The 19,070-nt window shown below is 37.0% G+C and overlaps 1 protein-coding gene across 3 annotated transcripts in view; it reads left to right on the top strand.

Moving 5' to 3' along the window:
* PPP1R9A (protein phosphatase 1 regulatory subunit 9A) overlaps window positions 1-19,070 on the top strand; it is a 319,708-nt gene that overhangs the window by 160,580 nt on the left and 140,058 nt on the right. For all 3 annotated transcript variants that reach the window (XM_060020512.1, XM_060020511.1, XM_060020513.1), the window contains exons 2-3: window positions 11,276-11,408; window positions 17,960-18,080. In XM_060020512.1, coding sequence (XP_059876495.1) covers window positions 11,276-11,408; window positions 17,960-18,080 — 254 coding nt within the window. The remainder of the gene's footprint in view (window positions 1-11,275; window positions 11,409-17,959; window positions 18,081-19,070) is intronic.

Genomic DNA, 19,070 nt, shown 5'->3' with positions numbered 1-19,070 from the left:
TCATCTGCAAACAGTGACACCTTTTTTTCTTCTTTTTTGATTTGGATTCCTTTTATTTCCTTTTCTTTTCTGATTGCTGTGGCTAAAACTTCCAAAACTATGTTGAATAAAAGTGGTGAGAGTGGGCAGCCTTGTCTTGTTCCTGATCTTAGTGGAAATGCTTTCAGTTTTTCACCATTGAGGATGATGTTGGCTGTGGGTTTGTCATATATGGCCTTTATTATGCTGAGGAAAGTTCCCTCTATGCCTACTTTCTGCAGGGTTTTTATGATAAATGTGTGTTGAATTTTGTCGAAAGCTTTCTCTGCATCTATTGAGATGATCATATGGTTTTTCTCCTTCAATTTGTTAATATGGTGTATCACGTTGATTGATTTGCATATATTGAAGAATCCTTGCATTCCTGGAATAAACCCCACTTGATCATGGTGTATGATCCTTTTAATGTTCTGTTGGATTCTGTTTGCTAGTATTTTGTTGAGGATTTTTGCATCTATGTTCATCAGTGATATTGACCTGTAGTTTTCTTTCTTTGTGACATCCTTGTCTGGTGTTGGTATCAAGGTGATGGTGGCCTCGTAAAATGAGTTTGCGAGTGTTCCTCCCTCTGCTGTATTTTGGAAGAGTTGGAGAAGGATAGGTATTAGCTCTTCTCTAAATGTTTGATAGAATTTGCCTGTGAAGCCATCTGGTCCTGGGCTTTTGTTTCTTGGAAGATTTTTAATCACAGTTTCAATTTCAGTGCTTAAGATTAATCTGTTCATATTTTCTAGTTTTCCCTGATTCAGTCTTGGCAGGTTGTGCATTTCTAACAATTTGTCCATTTCTTCCAGGTTGTCCATTTTATTGGCATAGAGTTGCTTGTAGTAATCTCTCATGATCTTTTGTATTTCTGCAGTGTCAGTTGTTACTTCTCCTTTTTCATTTCTAATTCTATTGATTTGAGTCTTCTCCCGTTGTTTCTGGATGAGTCTGGCTAATGGTTTATCAATTTTGTTTATCTTCTCAAAGACCCAGCTTTTAGTTTTATTGATCTTTGCTATCGTTTCCTTCATTTCTTTTTCATTTATTTCTGATCTGATCTTTATGATTTCTTTCCTTCTGCTAACGTTGGGGTTTTTCTGTTCTTCTTTCTCTAATTGCTTTAGGTGCAATGTTAGGTTGTTTATTCGAGATGTTTCCTGTTTCTTAAGGTTGGATTGTATTGCTATAAACTTCCCTCTTAGAACTGCTTTTGCTGCATCGCATAGGTTTTGGGTCATCGTGTCTCCATTGTCATTTGTTTCTAGGTATTTTTTGATTTCCTCTTTGATTTCTTCAGTGATCACTTCGTTATTAAGTCGTGTATTTTTTAGCCTCCATGTGTTTGTATTTTTTACAGATCTTTTCCTGTTATTGATATCTAGTCTCATAGCATTGTGGTCGGAAAAGATACTTGATACGATTTCAATTTTCTTAAATTTACCAAGGCTTGATTTGTGACCCAAGATATGATCTATCCTGGAGAATGTTCCATGAGCACTTGAGAAGAAAATGTATTCTGTTGTTTTTGGATGGAATGTCCTATAAATATCAATTAAGTCCATCTTGTTTAATGTATCATTTAAAGCTTGTGTTTCCTTATTTATTTTCATTTTGGATGATCTGTCCATTGGTGAAAGTGGGGTGTTAAAGTCCCCTACTATGAATGTGTTACTGTCGATCTCCCCTTTTATGGCTGTTAGTATTTGCCTTATGTATTGAGGTACTCCTATGTTGGGTGCATAAATATTTACAATTGTTATATCTTCTTCTTGGATCGATCCCTTGATCATTATGTAATGTCCTTCTTTGTCTCTTCTAATAGTCTTTATTTTAAAGTCTATTTTTTACATGAGAATTGCTACTCCAGCTTTCTTTTGGTTTCCATTTGCATGGAATATCCTTTTCCACCCCCTCACTTTCAACTGTATGTGTCTCTAGGTCTGAGTTGGGTCTCTTGTAGACAGCATATATACACGTCTTGTTTTTGTATCCATTCAGCCAGTCTGTGTCTTTTGGTGGGAGCATTTAACCCATTTACAGTTAAGGTAATTATCAATATGTATGTTTCTATTCCCATTTTCTTAATTGTTTTGGGTTCGTTATTATAGGTCTTTTCCTTCTCTGTGTTTCTTGCCTAGAGAAGATCCTTTAGCATTTGTTGTAAAGCTGGTTTGGTGGTGCTGAACTCTCAGCTTTTGCTTGTCTGTAAAGGTTTTAATTTCTCCATCAAATCTGAATGAGATCATTGCTGGGTAGCATAATCTTGGTGGCAGGTTTTTCTCCTTCATCACTTTAAATATGTCCTGCCAGTCCCTTCTGGCTTGCAGAGTTTCTGCTGAAAGATCAGCTGTTAACATTATGGGGATTCTCTTGTGTGTTATTTGTTGTTTTTCCCTTGCTGCTTTTAATATGTTTTCTTTGTATTTAATTTTTGACAGTTTGATTAATATGTGTTTGGGCGTGTTTCTCCTTGGATTTATCCTGTATGGGACTCGCTGTGCTTCCTGGACTTGATTAACTATTTCCTTTCCCGTATTAGGGAAGTTTTCAACTATAATCTCTTCAAATATTTTCTCAGTCCCTTTCTTTTTCTCTTCTTCTTCTGGAACTCCTACAATTCGAATGTTGGTGCATTTAATGTTGTCCCAGAGGTCTCTGAGACTGTCCTCGGTTCCTTTCATTCTTTTTCCTTTATTCTGCTCTGCAGTAGTTATTTCCACTATCTTATCTTCCAGGTCACTTATCCGTTCTTCTGCCTCAGTTACTCTGCTATTGATCCCTTCTAGAGTATTTTTAATTTCATTTATTGTGTTGTTCATCGTTGTTTGTTTTATCTTTAGTTCTTCTAGGTCCTTGTTAAATGTTTCTTGCATTTTCTCTATTCTATTTCCAAGATTTTGGATCATCTTTACTATCATTCTGAATTCTTTTTCAGGTAGACTGCCTATTTCCTCCTCATTTGTTAGGTCTGGTGGGTTTTTATCTTGCTCCTTCATCTGCTGTGTGTTTTTCTGTCTTCTCATTTTGCTTATCTTACTGTGTTTGGGGTCTCCTCTTTGCAGGCTGTAGGTTCGTCGTTCCCGCTGTTCTTGGTGTCTGACCCCAGTGGCTAAGGTTGGTTCAGTGGGTTGTGAAGGCTTCCTGGTGGAGGGGACTAGTGCCTGTGTTCTGGTGGATGAGGCTGGATCTTGTCTTTCTGGTGGGCAGGTCCACGTCTGGTGGTGTGTTTTGGGGTTGTCTGTGGACTTCTTATGATTTTGGGCAGCCTCTCTGCTAATGGGTGGCGTTGTGTTCCTGTCTTGGTAGTTGTTTGGCATAGGGTGTCCAGCACTGTAGCTTGCTGGTCGTTGAGTGAAGCTGGGTGCTGGTGTTGAGATGGAGATCTCTGGGAGATTTTCGCCGTTTGATATTATGTGGCGCTGGGAGGTCTCTTGTGGACCAGTGTCCTGAAGTTGGCTCTCCCACCTCCGAGGCACAGCACTGACTCCTGGCTGCAGCACCAAGAGCCTTTCCTGCACACAGCTCAGAATAAAAGGGAGAAAAATTAGAAGGAAAGAATTAGTAGAAGTAGAAAGCAAGAAAGGAGGGAGGGAGGAAGGAAGGAAGGAAGGAGGGAAGGAAGGAAAAAAGATAAAGTAAAATAAAATATAATAAAGTTTTTAAAATAATAAATAATTATTAAGAAAAAATATTTTTAAAAACGGACGGGTAGAACCGTAGGACAAATGGTGGAAGCAAAGCTATAGGGACAAAATCTCACACGGAAGCGTACACATACACACTCACAAAAAGAGGAAAAGGGGAAAAAATCATAAATCTTGCTCTCAAAGCCACCTCAATTTGGGATGATTCCTTGTCTATTCATGTATTGCACAGATGCAGGGTATATCAAATTGATTGTGGAGCTTTAATCCGCTACACCTGAGGCTGCTGGGAGAGATTTCCCTTTCTCTTTGTTCACACAGCTCCCAGGGGCTCAGCTTTGGATCTGGCCTCGCCTCAGGGTGCCTGTTCTTCACTCAGACAGGACGGGGTTAAAGGAGCAGCTGCTTCGGGGGCTCTGGCTCACTCAGGTCGGGGGGGTGGGGGAGGGAGGGGCACGGAGTGCGGGGCGGGCCTGCGTCGGCAGAGGAGGGGCACGGCGTGCGGGGCGGGCCTGCGTCGGCAGAGGCCGGCGTGACGTTGCACCAGCCTGAGGCGCGCTGTTCGTTCTCCCGGGGAAGTTGTCCCTGGAGCCCGGGACCCAGGCAGTGGCGGGCTGCACAGGCTCCCCGGAAGGGAGGTGTGGAGAGTGACCTGTGCTCGCACACAGGCTTCTTGGTGGCGGCAGCAGCAGCCTTAGCGTCTCATACCCGTCTCTGGGGTCCGCGCTTTTAGCCGCGGCTCGCGCCTGTCTCTGGAGCTCCTTTAAGCAGCGCTCTTAATCCCCTCTCCTCGCGCACCAGGAAACAAAGAGGAAAGAAAAAGTCTCTTGCCTCTTCGGCAGGTCCAGACTTTTTCCTGGACTCCTTCCCGGCTAGCCGTGGCGCACTAACCCCTTCAGGCTGTGCTCACGCCGCCAGTCCTCTCCCTGCGCTCCGACCAAAGCCCAAGCCTCAGCTCCCAGCCCCGCCCGCCCCGGCGGGTGAGCGGACAAGCCTCTCAGTCTGGTGAGTGCCGGTCAGCAACGATCCTCTGTGCGGGAATCTCCCCACTTTGCCCTCCGCACGGCTGTTGCTGTGCTCTCCTCCGCGGCCCCGAAGCTTTCCCCCTCAGCCACCCGCAGTCTCCGCCCGCAAAGGGGCTTCCTAGTGTGTGGAAAACCTTCCTCCTTCACAGCTCCTTCCCACTGGTGCAGGTCCCGTCCGTGTCCTTTCGTCTCTGTTTATTCATTTTTCTTTTGCCCTACCCAGGTACGTGGGGAGTTTCTTGCCTTTTGGGGTGTGTGAGGTCTTTTGCCAGCGTTCAGTAGGTGTTCTGTAGGAGTTGTTCCTCGTGTAGATGTATTTCTCGTGTATCTGTGGAGAGGAAGGTGATCTCCGCGTCTTACTCCTCCGCCATCTTCCCCTCAATCCTGTGTTTCCTTTTGACTAGCCTTGCTGTCTACCTCCCATTATGTATATTTATTTTTTCACTTCCTGTTCTTTAGTTATTCATGAAAATACTAGGCTTACAATTAGTGAAATATACCTTTTGTCCTTATAGACTTTGTCTTTAGTAGTTATCCTCATATATACCATGTATATTGTTCTCTGAGCTTCAAATCTTTCCTCTTTTCTGCCTTACTTACTGGATCAGTTGGTACACGAGTTAAAGATTACTTGTGTAATGTTTTATATTGTCTGTAATTTACTTCCAGTTATTTCAGCACACATATCACCATATTTATGGTAATAACTTTGTTTTAGGAGCCTTTAGTTAGCATTCTAGGTATAACAATCATGAATCTTCACTCTAGGATTAGTAGTTGAAAGTCCCTAATTAGAAGTCTACATTCCAGCGATGCATACTTTAAATAGTAAGGTTTATTAATGTTGGGGATGTTACAAATAATTGGTGAAATGCATAATGTTGAACATATGTGGATTGGTTTTAGAAATATTTTATGTAAATGGACTTTGAGTCAAGCAAGCTAAGCTTTTAGAGTAACACCTAACTCTAGTTCTCATTTGGTCCTGTTTTCTGAAATGTAGGATTCCATTGAGGGATCCAGTTAGAAAATTAGACACATCCTACTGTAGAATATTGTCACAGTTGCTTTAAGTATACCTCCATGCAGGTTACTTGTCAGAATAACTAAAGGACAGAAATCTGAGACTTCACTGAGCTTGCAAGAGCTGTGGGTCTTTTTCTTCCATCCTCCTGCTCATCAATGTGTTTATATGCAGCAGAAAGCTCTCACTTATTTAGAATCTTTGGAGATTGCCAACGCTTACCCCCAAATGCCTGATAATTGTGCACTTCAGTTTGGCTTATGTCAATTTAGTACAAGAAGCTAACATATTCCCTGGCACACAGTAGGCAGTCAAGAAACTATAATTCTTATATCATAAATCAGTGAGGGACAAAAAGGAAACTGATGTTTTAAGGCTGTCAGGATCCTCCTTTCTGAGGATGGTTTATCGCCAGATTTGTTTTTAAAACTTTAAGATATGGACTGATCCTGAATTCATTTTGACCTGCATTGACTAAAGAAAATGTGTTATAAGGAAGTAAAGGAAATAAGGTTTTTTTTTCCTTATTGTTGAAAAAAATGTTGCTGTTGTTTTGAAAAAGTGTTGGAGCTCAAACTACCAGAAATGTGAAAAAGAATGATTCTAGTTGAAATCTTATAAGCTAATTTTAACTTTGTTTTCCATAGCCTTGGGTTGCTGGGTCAGAAATGTCATTGCTAACTGTATTCGTAAACTTGTTATCCCTAAAAGCCTGCCTCTGCTGCAAAGCAAGGGATATGGTCTTGTTTTGTTTCCTTTGATCAAGGAATAGAATATCACTCGTTGGCTCTGAAACAAGAAGTCTTAAATGTAAACATCCTTTTGTTTGCTTTTCTCAGTGAAATAAAGCAGGAACAATGTGAAGGTGACTGAACTAAATATATATGTTTATATCTTGAATGGCGTTGAATATTAGGACCCAGGATGCTGTTGGCCTTTAGTTTTTTGCATTGCAGTGGTATCATGATGGAGCTCTGATTATTATTTGTGTAATTAACTATTCATATATATTTGTAGAGCAGTTATGGTAATATAAATAAAAATGATAGAACTATTATAAGAATACTGAAAGAGTCATGACCATATTGATGAAAGGAGAAGTCTTTACCTAGGTCAATTTTCCTTTCATCTCTGAGGTTCTACCTGATGAAGGCAAAACAAAGCCTGGCGGCAGATGATGAGCCATTGTGTAATGATACTGTAGTGCTCTGGACACAGGTAGGGATTTTGGCAGGCCAGTCTACATTATAATACTAAATTAGTCTTGCAGATTTTTGTTCCAAGGGCATTAAGCATCATAGTGGATTAAATATTCAAAACTTATTTATAAATGAGAATATGAGGTGAGTGTAGGTATCTGGGGCAATATTGTTATCTCTCATATTACCCTGGAACAGCTTTCCCTCCCCTGACATTGAACCCAGCGTAATTATTTGGACTATCTCATTTCATTCTTACAGCAACTTTATGCGGTAGGTATTATTATTATAATAGCCATTTTGTGAATAATGAAACTGAGGCTTAGAGTGGTTTTACAATTTGGCAAGAGCTACATAGCTAGAGAATTTAGGAGGTATTTAATTTAAAGTTAGGATCATACCAATTGAGAACATATTTATACCTATATATGTATATATAGAAATATATAAATAGATACAAAAGGATATATCAGTAGATATAGGTATATCTGCCATGTGCTTTTTTGGTTAAATAATATATGTATTTCAGAGACTTTCATGTCAGCGGAGATCTTTTAAATCATTGCATGAAATTACATATTTGTATATATTATAATTTAGTAAGACATTTTCTCTATCATTGGACATTTAGGTAATTTTCCATCTTAGGCTATTATAAATAGTTCTGTAATGAACTTCCTTGCACAGGTATCTGTGCACACCTGCAAGTATCTCTATAAATACTTAGGTATAGCGTTATTGGATCAAAGGCATTTACATTTAAAATCTTGATAGCTATTCTCAAACTGCGACCTTTTTCCTGCTTTTCCAAGTGTATTCTTTTTCCTATATCCTCACAAACACTGGATGTGCAGTCTTTTTTTAAAAAAAAAATCATCCTGTGGGTGAATATATAGTATTTACTTCTTGAATTTGCTTAATTTTTAATGAAGTTGAGCATCTTTACATCATTTATTGATATGTCTTTGTTGAATTCTCAGTTTCCTTTCCCCTACTTACAGATGTAGTTAAGTTGATAAAACCCTTTTTATATTATGAATATTCATATTTCAATTTGATATTTGGCAATATATTCTCCTAATATTTGACTTGTTTTGTAATTTCATTATGGTATATTTTGTTACCTAGAAGTTTTTAGCATTAATTTTTAATCAAATAGTTTACTCATTTTCTTTAGGATTTCTAGGGTCTTCGGCTTTTTGGGAATGTCCTCTCTAGCCTGTTAAATATTCTCCCATATTTTCTTTTAGCAGTTTAATAGTTTATAATTTTTGTTCTTAACCAATGTTAAGTTTTACTTTTTGTTAATCATATGAAATAGGAATCTTTTTTCATATGGATATCTCATTCTTTCCCTACTATTTATTGAATAGACCACCCAAGCTAATTTGAATAGAAAAGTAGAGGAGTGAAACAGAATAGAGTACAAAAATAGATCTGTCTTGGGGCAAACTGCACTGCCTTAATAAACTGCACTGCCTTAAGTTTTATTGTATGTTTTGGTATCTGATAGGGTCTATTTCCATCCTTATTCCTTGTTTGCTAGCAGCTTGTTAGTTTCCATGAAAAATGTTAGTGGGATTTTAATTTTGATTGCCCTGAATTCATAAATTAAATTGGGGCAAAGAGACATTTACAGTAATTTAGGATCATAGAGGTTTTTACAATATTAAGGATTTTAATCCAATAACATAGTATGGCATTACACTTCTTCAAGGCTTTTTGAATTTTTCAGTTAAGTTTTATAGATAAAGGATATCCTTGCACATTTATAATCAGCAATTCTTGAGTATTTTATAATTTCTGATCTTTTCTGTTATATTTTCTAAAGCTATTATGGGCTTTTTTGGTAGTTTTGAAATTCTGTTTTCACTGAACTCTTGTTCATTCTAACAGTTTTTCTGTTTAACCTCTTGGATTCTCCAGGTAAACAAAAGCTTAATTTGCAAATAATGAATTCTGGCTTTTCTGTTTCATGTATTTATAGGTTTTACCTATGTGCCCACATAATTTACCAGACTATGAACAAGCTGAAGATGAAAAGTATATTACATTATTTCTTCTCTACAGAATTAAATGGTGATATGGTCATCTGATTGCTACATGCCTCAAACATTATTTAAAGTACTGTTTTCCAATATGTAGTCATATAGTTAGTTTTCTGTTTGTTTTATTTAATTTCCGGTTATCCCCAAATGGACTTTATAAACCAGACTGATTGGGGAAGGACATTTGATAGCAGATGTGTGTGTATACACACAAACACATATACACATATATACATGTGTATGTATACACACATTTTTTAATTCATACATTAAGTTGGTAGCAAAATTGAGTTATGTTCCCGTATAAATATCGTTTGAATCCTTGTTTAGCAATCATATACTTGAACCTATTAGCAGAAGTAGACAAGTGGCAAACATCAATGGAATAATTTCCGGTCATCTCTGCCGATAGTTTCCAGGACATGTACGTTCCAGATCCAAGTAACTTTCTTTGTATGTTGTTAAAGTTTGCTCCCCTAGGCATGCTGCACTGTGGTCCACTCAACTGTCGATGTTTTCCAAAAGATACAGATATAGATTTTTTCTAGTGTCTTATATTTGAAATATATATTCCACCCCTTCTACATTTGAATATGTGAATCTTTGTTTATTTAAGGTTCAACTCAAATATTTTCCCCTCCATGAAATTCATGACAATAAAAAAATTACTTGGTATATTCCTTTGTTACATCAGTTATCACATATATTTTAGTTTATTTTGATTTCTATGTCCCTACTGAGCTGTGAGCTACTTGAAACTGTACCTTCTTCAGTGTCTAGCACGATGTCTGGCATAGAGTTGATTCTTTGTAAATTTTTGATGAATGAATAAATAAGTGATTACCAAAACATATAAGGGAAGTGAAAGATCAAACAGGCTGTCTAAGAGAAAGTCATAAACATGACAATTTAAGAAAAATATTGGAAGGTTTTATGGAAGGGGCATAGGAAGCATATTTTATGAAAAGATTAATTTAAAAGGTACAAACCCCATAGTTTAGAAGTGTTCATTTTGTTGTAGAAATGTTTATTGTGTTGTAGAAATGTGGTAGAGACCAAGTGAATGGTACAAGGCTATGAAAACATGTTGAAAGTCAGGAAGAAAAACAGTTATGCATTCTGGTACAAAACCTATAAATGATACGATTTTGAGAAGTATGTAGAATTAGGAACCACACTACATCTGTTTCTTTGTACGCAGTATATATTTCTGGTTTATAGGTTACCATATACAGCATGTAAGAGTTGCCAGTTTTCCAATAATATGAATGTAAAGCACATCTGGACTAGCAGGGCCAGCTTTATAGGCAATAGACTTAATTTCTTTCATCTCTGACCTTCTGTCCTGCTTTCTATTGATGTTTTTATTATCACTTTTTAAAGTATATATTTTTAAAAACTACTCACTCCTAGATTTGGGAGGACATGACAAAGTTTTGTCAGGCACAGTCTAGATACTTCATAATTGTTGAATTTAATTGAAAATGTCAGTTTTTATCATGCAAATTAATTAGGCTTGATGAATTATACATTTCTTTTTAAAAAATATTCTTCAGTGTATTAAGTGAGGGGTTGTATACCTATTTCCAGTTACTTTTCAAATAAAACAAATATTTCAGCAGAAAGAAGATGTACAGCTACATCTGAAGACCACATTTAGTAGTCTTTTGAATGATTTAGGTCAGAAAGAAAGAGCTACCAATATCCTGTTTGTTCTGCAGCTCTTGAGCAATATTTTGATAGTCATTTCATTAAAAGGTTCAATGAGGATTTAATTTATATCTACATGGAAGTAAAATGAGAGATGACAAATGAGAGCTTAACACAGCCCAGTACAGAATAGAAGTCAGTTTCAATGATTCTGTGTTTGAAATATAATTCTAATAAAACCAGCACACTGCAACATCAGGGCTTGTATAGGTCATACCATGAAATGGGTTCAGTGCGGGTATTTGCTTCGGTAAATAAAGCCTGAAGATGCTTTACCTTAATTTTACTGCAGCTAATATGGTATACTCTGATACTATAAAAAGTGATAAATGTTGCTAACCATATAATGTATTCTGTGGCTAATGCTGTCTCTCAAATTATTAAAAGTGGTACATTTTTTAAATTAGTAAGTTATTTTTATTCTGATTCAGTTTTCCTTTTCTTAACATCTCAGTTGATTTTATGACAAAACAGTTGTTTAGAAGAAATTCTTCGTACAAAATTTTTAACTTACGTAGTTTTGGATATGTAGCAGATTTTTTTTTTATCAAGAAAACTGTCTTTTTTAGATTTTCATCTTTTTGTTGGTATCTTACTACAGGTCTTCAGCACATACTCCAATGAAGACTATGACAGGAGAAATGATGAAGTTGACCCTGTGGCTGCTTCAGCCGAGTATGAACTTGAAAAGCGTGTAGAAAAGCTGGAACTTTTCCCAGTGGAACTAGAGAAAGGTATATGAGCTCTACAATGTTAATAATATTATATTGCTATGTTAATAATGTAGAAATGACTTTATTTTCCCTAAGTATAGCCTTTCCCCCCCCCCCAAGGATTAGATAAAGCTTTATTTCTCATGGAGGGTTTTATTTATTAAATTTCAAAAATAGTTTATATGAATTCTGTATAGATGGTGGATTGAAAGACTCCTCCCTTACACACTCCACTGAAACCCATCTACTTTAGTTGGCTGGGTTGGCGACTAGGAGTAGGGAGGTGTGAGTGAGGTCTGATGTTTTCTTGGTACTCCTGCAAAGCGCTGGTGCAGGTGAGGAGTCCAGAGAGAGCTGCCGTAAGTGAGAGCTTGGAGCAGGTGGTTGCTTTGGGGATTTTTGGTGGAGGGAGAGTGGTCATGGTTAGATTCTGCATGTAGTAGATAGGGGGAGTGCTGGGCCTTTAGAAAATGGTGGATTTTTGGAATGAAGGCAGTAGAATCCTCTTCATCTCTGAGGGGAGAAAGCTAAAGGAAAGCAGGGAGGACAGGAGCAGAGGGGTTTGCTCCTGATTTTTCCCTGGAATCACAGACTGCCTGCTACAGTAACTGGGACCTACGGGACCAGAGCCTGCTGTGTTTACCATCATAAATCATCACCTGGGAACTGAATTAGGACCTAATGAACAGAAAAATAGCACATCTCAGAGAACTTTGGAAAAAAGCAGAACAAACAGATGACAACTTGAATAACAAAAAAACCCAAAGAAACCAAATAAAGATGTTCAAGTGTGGCTTTAAAAAGACATTCTTAGGGCTTTCTTGGTGGTGCAGTGGTTGCAAATCCGCCTATCAACGCAGGGGACACAGGTTCGATCCCTGGTCCGGGAAGATCCCACATGCTGCGGAGCAGCTAAGACCGTGCGCCACAACTACTGAGCCTGTGCTCTAGAGCCCGCCAGCCACAACTACTGAAGCCCACGCGCCTAGAGCCCATGCTCCGCAACAAGAGAAGCCACCGCCATGAGAAGCCCACACACCACAACGAAGACTGGCCCCTGCTCGCCGCAACTAGAGAAGAGCCCGCATGCAGCAGCGAAGACCCAACACAGCCGAAAGTAAATAAATAAAGTAAATAAATATATATATAAAAAGACATTCTTAATTAAGCAAATTAACAACAACAAAAATATTTAAGATTAAAAATTTCAGTAGAGGAATTGAAAAGGTTATTGTTAAGACTCAAATTGGTTATCTAGAAGGTCAAACATAAGAAATGTCCCAAAGTAATTTTTAAATTTTCAAACAGAGCAAAAAATCCAAGAAAAATCATGAAGGAGACCCAATATATAAGTTGTAATAGAAGGGGAAAAGACAGTACAGGACAAGAGACATATTAGACAAAATAGAAGAAATTTTTCTGAGCTCAAAATATATCTGAACCTCATAATTTAAAGGTCCTAGCCAATTTGTTGCAAGTGAAAGGACTTTAAAAAAAATCCCCATACTCAGGCACAGCCTGAGAAAATTCTAATCTTCAAACATAAAGTGAAAATCTTACAAAATACCAGGTCAAAATCAAAGCAAACAAAGAAGCAAAGGTACTTGCAAAAAGGTAGTTATTAGACTAGCCTCAGACTTCTTATATGTAACACTGGGAGTGGGGAGGTATGTATGATTTCACACACCACTGAGAAGAAAAAGGATAATGATCCAAGGATCCTTTATCCATCCCAGAATATTTACCTATCCTGATGAAAGAAAGAAATGTGCTTATATGTAAGGACTTAAAGAACATATCTCCTTCATAATTCTCAATTAGCAAGGAGGAAAAGAAACAAAGAACAGCTTGTTCAACACAGCAAATGTTTGGGAAAGAGAGTTGAAAACTATGTAAGTACTAAGCATAAAATTGCTTGATGAAAAATATATAAAGAATACCAATTATTACACTAAACAACACTGGCCAATAATTGTTCCTATAAAAGACACTTTCATTTGAGGTTAAAGAGAATGTAAGAGTGAAGCTTACACTTTTCATCCATTTAAAAATGTAAAAACCATCCTTAGCTTATGGCCCATACAAAGACAGCTGGATTTGGCTCTGGGCCATTGTATTGCTTACAATAGCAAAAATGAGAGCAATCTGAGTAATCATCAATGATAGGAAAAGGTATATAAATTGTAGCATTATCTATTCCATAAAATATTACTAAGCAGTAAAAATGAAGGAGCCACAGTTCCATGTAGCAGTGTGTTATGATTCTTACAAACATGAAATTGAGGCGGGGTGGGAAGCAAATCACAGAAGAAGCCATTCAGTACAATTCCATTTATTTAAATTTAAAAGCCAGGAAAAATTAAACAGCATATTCCTTAGAAATACACAAATAAGTAGCTTTAAAAAGTAGTATTAAGAAAAGGGAGGAATGGTAGCACCATGTTTAGGATAATGGTTACCAAAGGAAGAGTTATGATTTCAGGGAGGCTTACATTAGTGGGCTTTTGGAGTATTTGTAATGTTTTCTGTCTTTGTTAGTACATGAATGTTTGCTTTATTTTTGTTTTACGCAATGTTTTGTAGGTAAATGTTTTTATAAACTCTTTTGTTTGTATGCTACATTTCATAGTAAAAGTTAAACTAGAAAAAATAGAAGAGAACTAAATGAAGTAGTTATTTTTAATTTTTTGAGGAATCTCCATACTGTCTTACATAGTGTCTCCAGCAATTTACATTCCCACCAAGAGTGCACGAGTTCTCTTTCCTCCCCATCCTTCCCAACACTTGTTATCTCTTATCTTTTTGATGATAGTCATTGTAACAAGTGTGAGGTGATATATCATTGTCATTTTGTAGCTATTAAAGCTGTAAAAGTTGTATTATAACTATTAAAGATACAAGATCTGAGCAAATAGATATTCTGTATTCTTGGATGAGAAGACTCAGTATAGGAAAGTCTCTCCTATTCTGTCTTCTATACCTATAAATGAATAAATAAATTTAATGCGGTTCAAGTAGAACTGCCATCAGAGTTTCATTGTTAGAGAGGATTGCATAATACAATACTAAATTTTATATGGAAAAATACAGACATAAGGGAAGTATGGAAAATAATGTGAAAGGATTTAACTTCCCAACTATCTGAATGTAACGTGAAGCCTCTATAATCAGAACAAATTGTATATATACAGCAGTTGATCAGTGGAACAAAATACAAGGTCCAGGGAAAGATGTTAGTGTGCATGAGAATTTAATAACATGACACATAAGATACTCTAATTTAGAAGTGACAGGGTGCTTTACAAATTGTTCTGGCATAAAGCATCTATCTGAAAGAGTATTAAGTTGGAAAACATCATTTTCATTATATCATATATAAAAATAACTCTACGTGAATTAAATAATAAAATATTAAAAATGACAAAGATATTTGATGAAAATTTATGTCTACATTTATCATCTGGGCTTGTGGGAGGAGGGGCTTAACCAAAATGGAAAATCAGAAATTATAAAAGAAAAGATGGACCAATTTACTCATCCAAAATTTTAAACTCTTAAAGGCAATATTGTCAAACAAAGCCAAGAGATAAGTGATACATTTGAAGGGGGAAATATTTATCATAGATGACATGGAGTTAATAGCTATAATATTCTAAGAGTCTTCGGAAATGTTGAGGAAAAAAGAGTCAGGCAAAACTCATTAGAAAAATTGGCCCTTTACTTCAGAGGAAATCTAATGGCCCAAGTTCATATGTATACAAGCTCAAATCTCACTAGCAATGAGGGGAATGCTGAACTAACATGAGATTTTTTTTCCTGACCTCCAGAGGGTGGTGATAACATCTTCCTAACACAGCCTTATAGTTGTTTCCATCTTGTCCTGGCTGCTTTGCATGCTTAGTGCTCTGCCTGTTCCTAGGAGAGTATATACAGAGGAAGACAGGATGGCTGCTGGGTTCTTGATGGTGCAACCACAAGAATCAGGGCCTTGAAGTTGTGGCTTGGACTTCACCCATGCTTGACATCTCAAAGAAGCTGTGCAGAGATGAGATTAGTCACCTGGTCTCTGTGGGTTGATTGTACTCTTTCTTTAATTTTCCTTCGGTTATCACCATGTCTTTCATGTGGTTCGCAATGGGATTGAGGATGGCTCAAGCTGATATTATAGTTTTGCCCACAGTTGGGTTTTCAGCTTTGCAAATCTGAGTAATTTTCCAGTTAGAGCATCAAGAGGAGCTATGGAAGGAAAGAAGATAATTTTACTAAAGCCTGAGTCCAGGCAGGGAAAATGGATTTAAAAACTCAGATATAATTTTCATGCAGGTTATTTGCAGGAAGTAACTATTATATTTAATGTCATGATAGTATAGAGAATCAACATTTGAGGGGAGCCCTTTCGATATACTGAGTATGGGAACTCAACATTGGCTTGACACGTGATAATTCATAATGAAGAAAAAGTCCTATAAATACAATGAATATGAAGAAGAATTCAGGTAACACTTAATACACACCAGAGATTTCATACAGGAGAGAAACCCTATGACATTTTTCAATGTGGAAAAGTCTACAGAGATCATCTCTTAAACTACACAAGAGCAAACACACTGGAGGAAGAAAAAAAAACTTCTTTGAATGTAAACACTGGGAAGGCTTTTGGTCGTCATTCATCCCTTTATCAACATGAACAAATTCACACTCTAGAGAAACCCTATGAATATGATGAATATGTGCAATAATTCAGCAATACAGCTAACCTTCATATACATAAGAGAATTCATGTGGGAGAGAAGAAACTTTATACATGTGACCAATGAGGAAGAGCCTTCGCACAGATCTAACCTTCATGTGCGTAAGAAAACTCATTCTGGGGAGAAACTCGAAAACTGTAATGAATGTAGGAAAGTTTTTAGCAGGAGAATGGGAAATGACGTGTGCAAATATTCTAAATGTAAGGAAGGAAGGAAAGTCTCCAGTGATCACTCATTTAGTCAGCAGTTTTCACACTAGATACCTGTGCCTAGAATCAATGAGGACGTGCCTTCAGCTGGGGATCACATCAAACATTTCCTCCAGGGAGAGCACTCTACATAGCTTTCTTTAGCACACAGCTGAGCAAACACATCACTTTTGCCAAATGACATACTTTTAAACATATGTAGAATAAAGATGTAGGATTATGAGTTGTACTTAGAAATACTTAAAGCAGAAGCTGGCAGTAACTAATAATCAATGAGATGAACCTTATTCAAAAAATTACTAGTTGAGGGCTTCCCTGGTGGCGCAGTGGTTGAGAGTCTGCCTGCCGATGCAGGGGACACAGGTTCGTGCCCTGGTCTGGGAAGATCCCACATGCCGCGGAGCGGCTGGGCCCATGAGCCATGGCAGCTGAGCCTGCGCGTCTGGAGCCTGTGCTCTGCAACAGGAGAGGCCACAACAGTGAGAGGCCTGCATACCGCAAAAAAAAAAAAAAAATTACTAGTTGAGAATACTTAACAAATAAAAGGTTATTGCTAAAAAGGCTTTTAAAAGCATCAAGTATTCTATTGAGCACATGAGCCCGTTTTCCTTTAACACTCCACCACTGCTGACTAGCTAATACCATCTATTTTTTATGCAGCTAATACACCATTACTATAAAGACTTTGAGACTATCAGAAAATAACTTTGAATGTTAACCAAAAAATGTGGAATGCACATAGTGTATCTTTTATTTCATTAATGTTAAAATATGTGTTCACAGAGAGGAGAATTGGAAATATGGATTTGTAACTGAATTAAAAAACATGTTTGTCAGTATTGTTCAAAGGGCCAGTAAAATGGAAACAAAAGTGAATGCCTGTTAGTAGAGAAATGGTTGGATAAGTTACGACAGCTTCTCACCATGAAATATGCATTATAAGTGATTTAAGGCTATGTAAGTTGATATCCATGCGGTATCATTGGATTAGAAAAGTAAGCTGCAGAGAGAAATAGGTATAATATGATCTTGTTTGTGTGAAGAAAATAAGAAGGAAAATTAAGCCATATATAATATGTATATTTAATTATATGCATATAATGTATATATCATATCTGATGATACGTTTATATGCTTGTATAGCAGGACAGAGGAAAGTACTGAGAAACACATACCATCTTATTAACATGAATGGGAATATGGACCAAGTAAAAAAGAAAAGAAGACCGTATAAATAAAGGGGAAATTCCAGATATATTATGATCACATTTATTTAAATAATATATATATATATGTTTGAGGATGTATGGTCTGTGCTTAAAAATATTATTTAGTCAGGCAGATTGATTGCTCAGTAACCAAATTATTACCTTTTTGAGGGATCACAATGGAAGAGCCACTGGCAGTAGTAAAATGAGACTAAACTAATGAGCCTTTTGAGGGGTCTAATTTGACATCCTTGCTCCCCAGCATAGAATAAAAATTCTGTCAGAGGAAGCATGTCAATATAGTTCACAAAGAACAAAATTAAAAGCAGCAAATAGATCTCAGCAGCTAATTGTGGACGAGTGTAAAACTTAGGTTGTTACATTTTTTTTTTCCTTTTTCATAGATGAGGATGGACTTGGTATAAGTATTATTGGAATGGGTGTTGGAGCAGATGCTGGACTTGAAAAGCTGGGAATATTTGTCAAGACAGTGACGGAAGGTGGTGCTGCTCAGCGAGATGGCAGGTAAGCCAACTACTGTTGTTAATAACTCAAATCTCCTAGGAAATGTTTCTGGGAATTTCTTTCAATGGTAGCTTTCTTTTGACTTTTTAGAACAGAATTTCAGAGTGTGTCTCAGATGTGGAAAATGTTAAAACACTTGAATTACTTTCTGATTTGCAGGCAGAATACATTCCTTTAATGTATATTAGATAAATAGGTGGATGGATCTGTTATCTGTATCTGTCTACCTTTGTATCTATCCATTCATCTATCTAGCCAGTGGAAGGTGAGCAGAATCATGGGTGTATATCATTTAAGAATATGTACTGTGGAGATCAGCATATAGTTTTCACTTCAGAGGTATCAAAACAAATAATAGTAGTTCTGGCACTTCTGAAAATGACAGAGGTAGGAGGGAAAATAGGAACTAATTCTGCAATGAGGGTAATTCTGGAGATCAGTGTCTCTCAAAATGTGTTCTGTCTAAAAGCACAGGTCCTTGAGTGCCACCTAAATCTGGAATTCAAATCTCTAGGAGAGGGTTAAACATCCACCTTGGGTAATTTGGATGCACACCAGAGCATCAGATGGGCATTGTTTTATGTCTTAGCTTTCATCATCTCAAGCTACAAGTACCTTTAAAGATTTGATTAATCCTGACCCTAGGCTCCTGATGCATCAAGTTGGGGCTGAAACAGAAATAAAAGTAGACTCAAAACTATGAGTGCCAAATTCAAAGAAATGTCATCTTATTCTTTTTAGGAACATTGAATAACTGGCTTTGATTTTTTTCAAGGTTTAAGTATGTATCACTCAACCAGCTTATCCAGAAATAATAAACAATGTGGAAAATCATTTGTGAACCTCCAATGAGACCAATAGTAGTATTATTTGTTTCATAATTTTAAAAACATATTTATATACACAGATGTTTCCCAAGAGGAACTAAATTGATTTATTTAAATAGAAAGCCACACCTTCAGTACCATCTCTTTCTATGTGGTTAGGGAC

The sequence above is a fragment of the Delphinus delphis genome, chromosome 9 (assembly GCF_949987515.2).
Source record: "Delphinus delphis chromosome 9, mDelDel1.2, whole genome shotgun sequence".
In the NCBI taxonomy this organism is placed as follows: Eukaryota; Metazoa; Chordata; class Mammalia; order Artiodactyla; family Delphinidae; genus Delphinus; species Delphinus delphis.
This window is presented reverse-complemented; position numbering and strand designations above follow the sequence as displayed.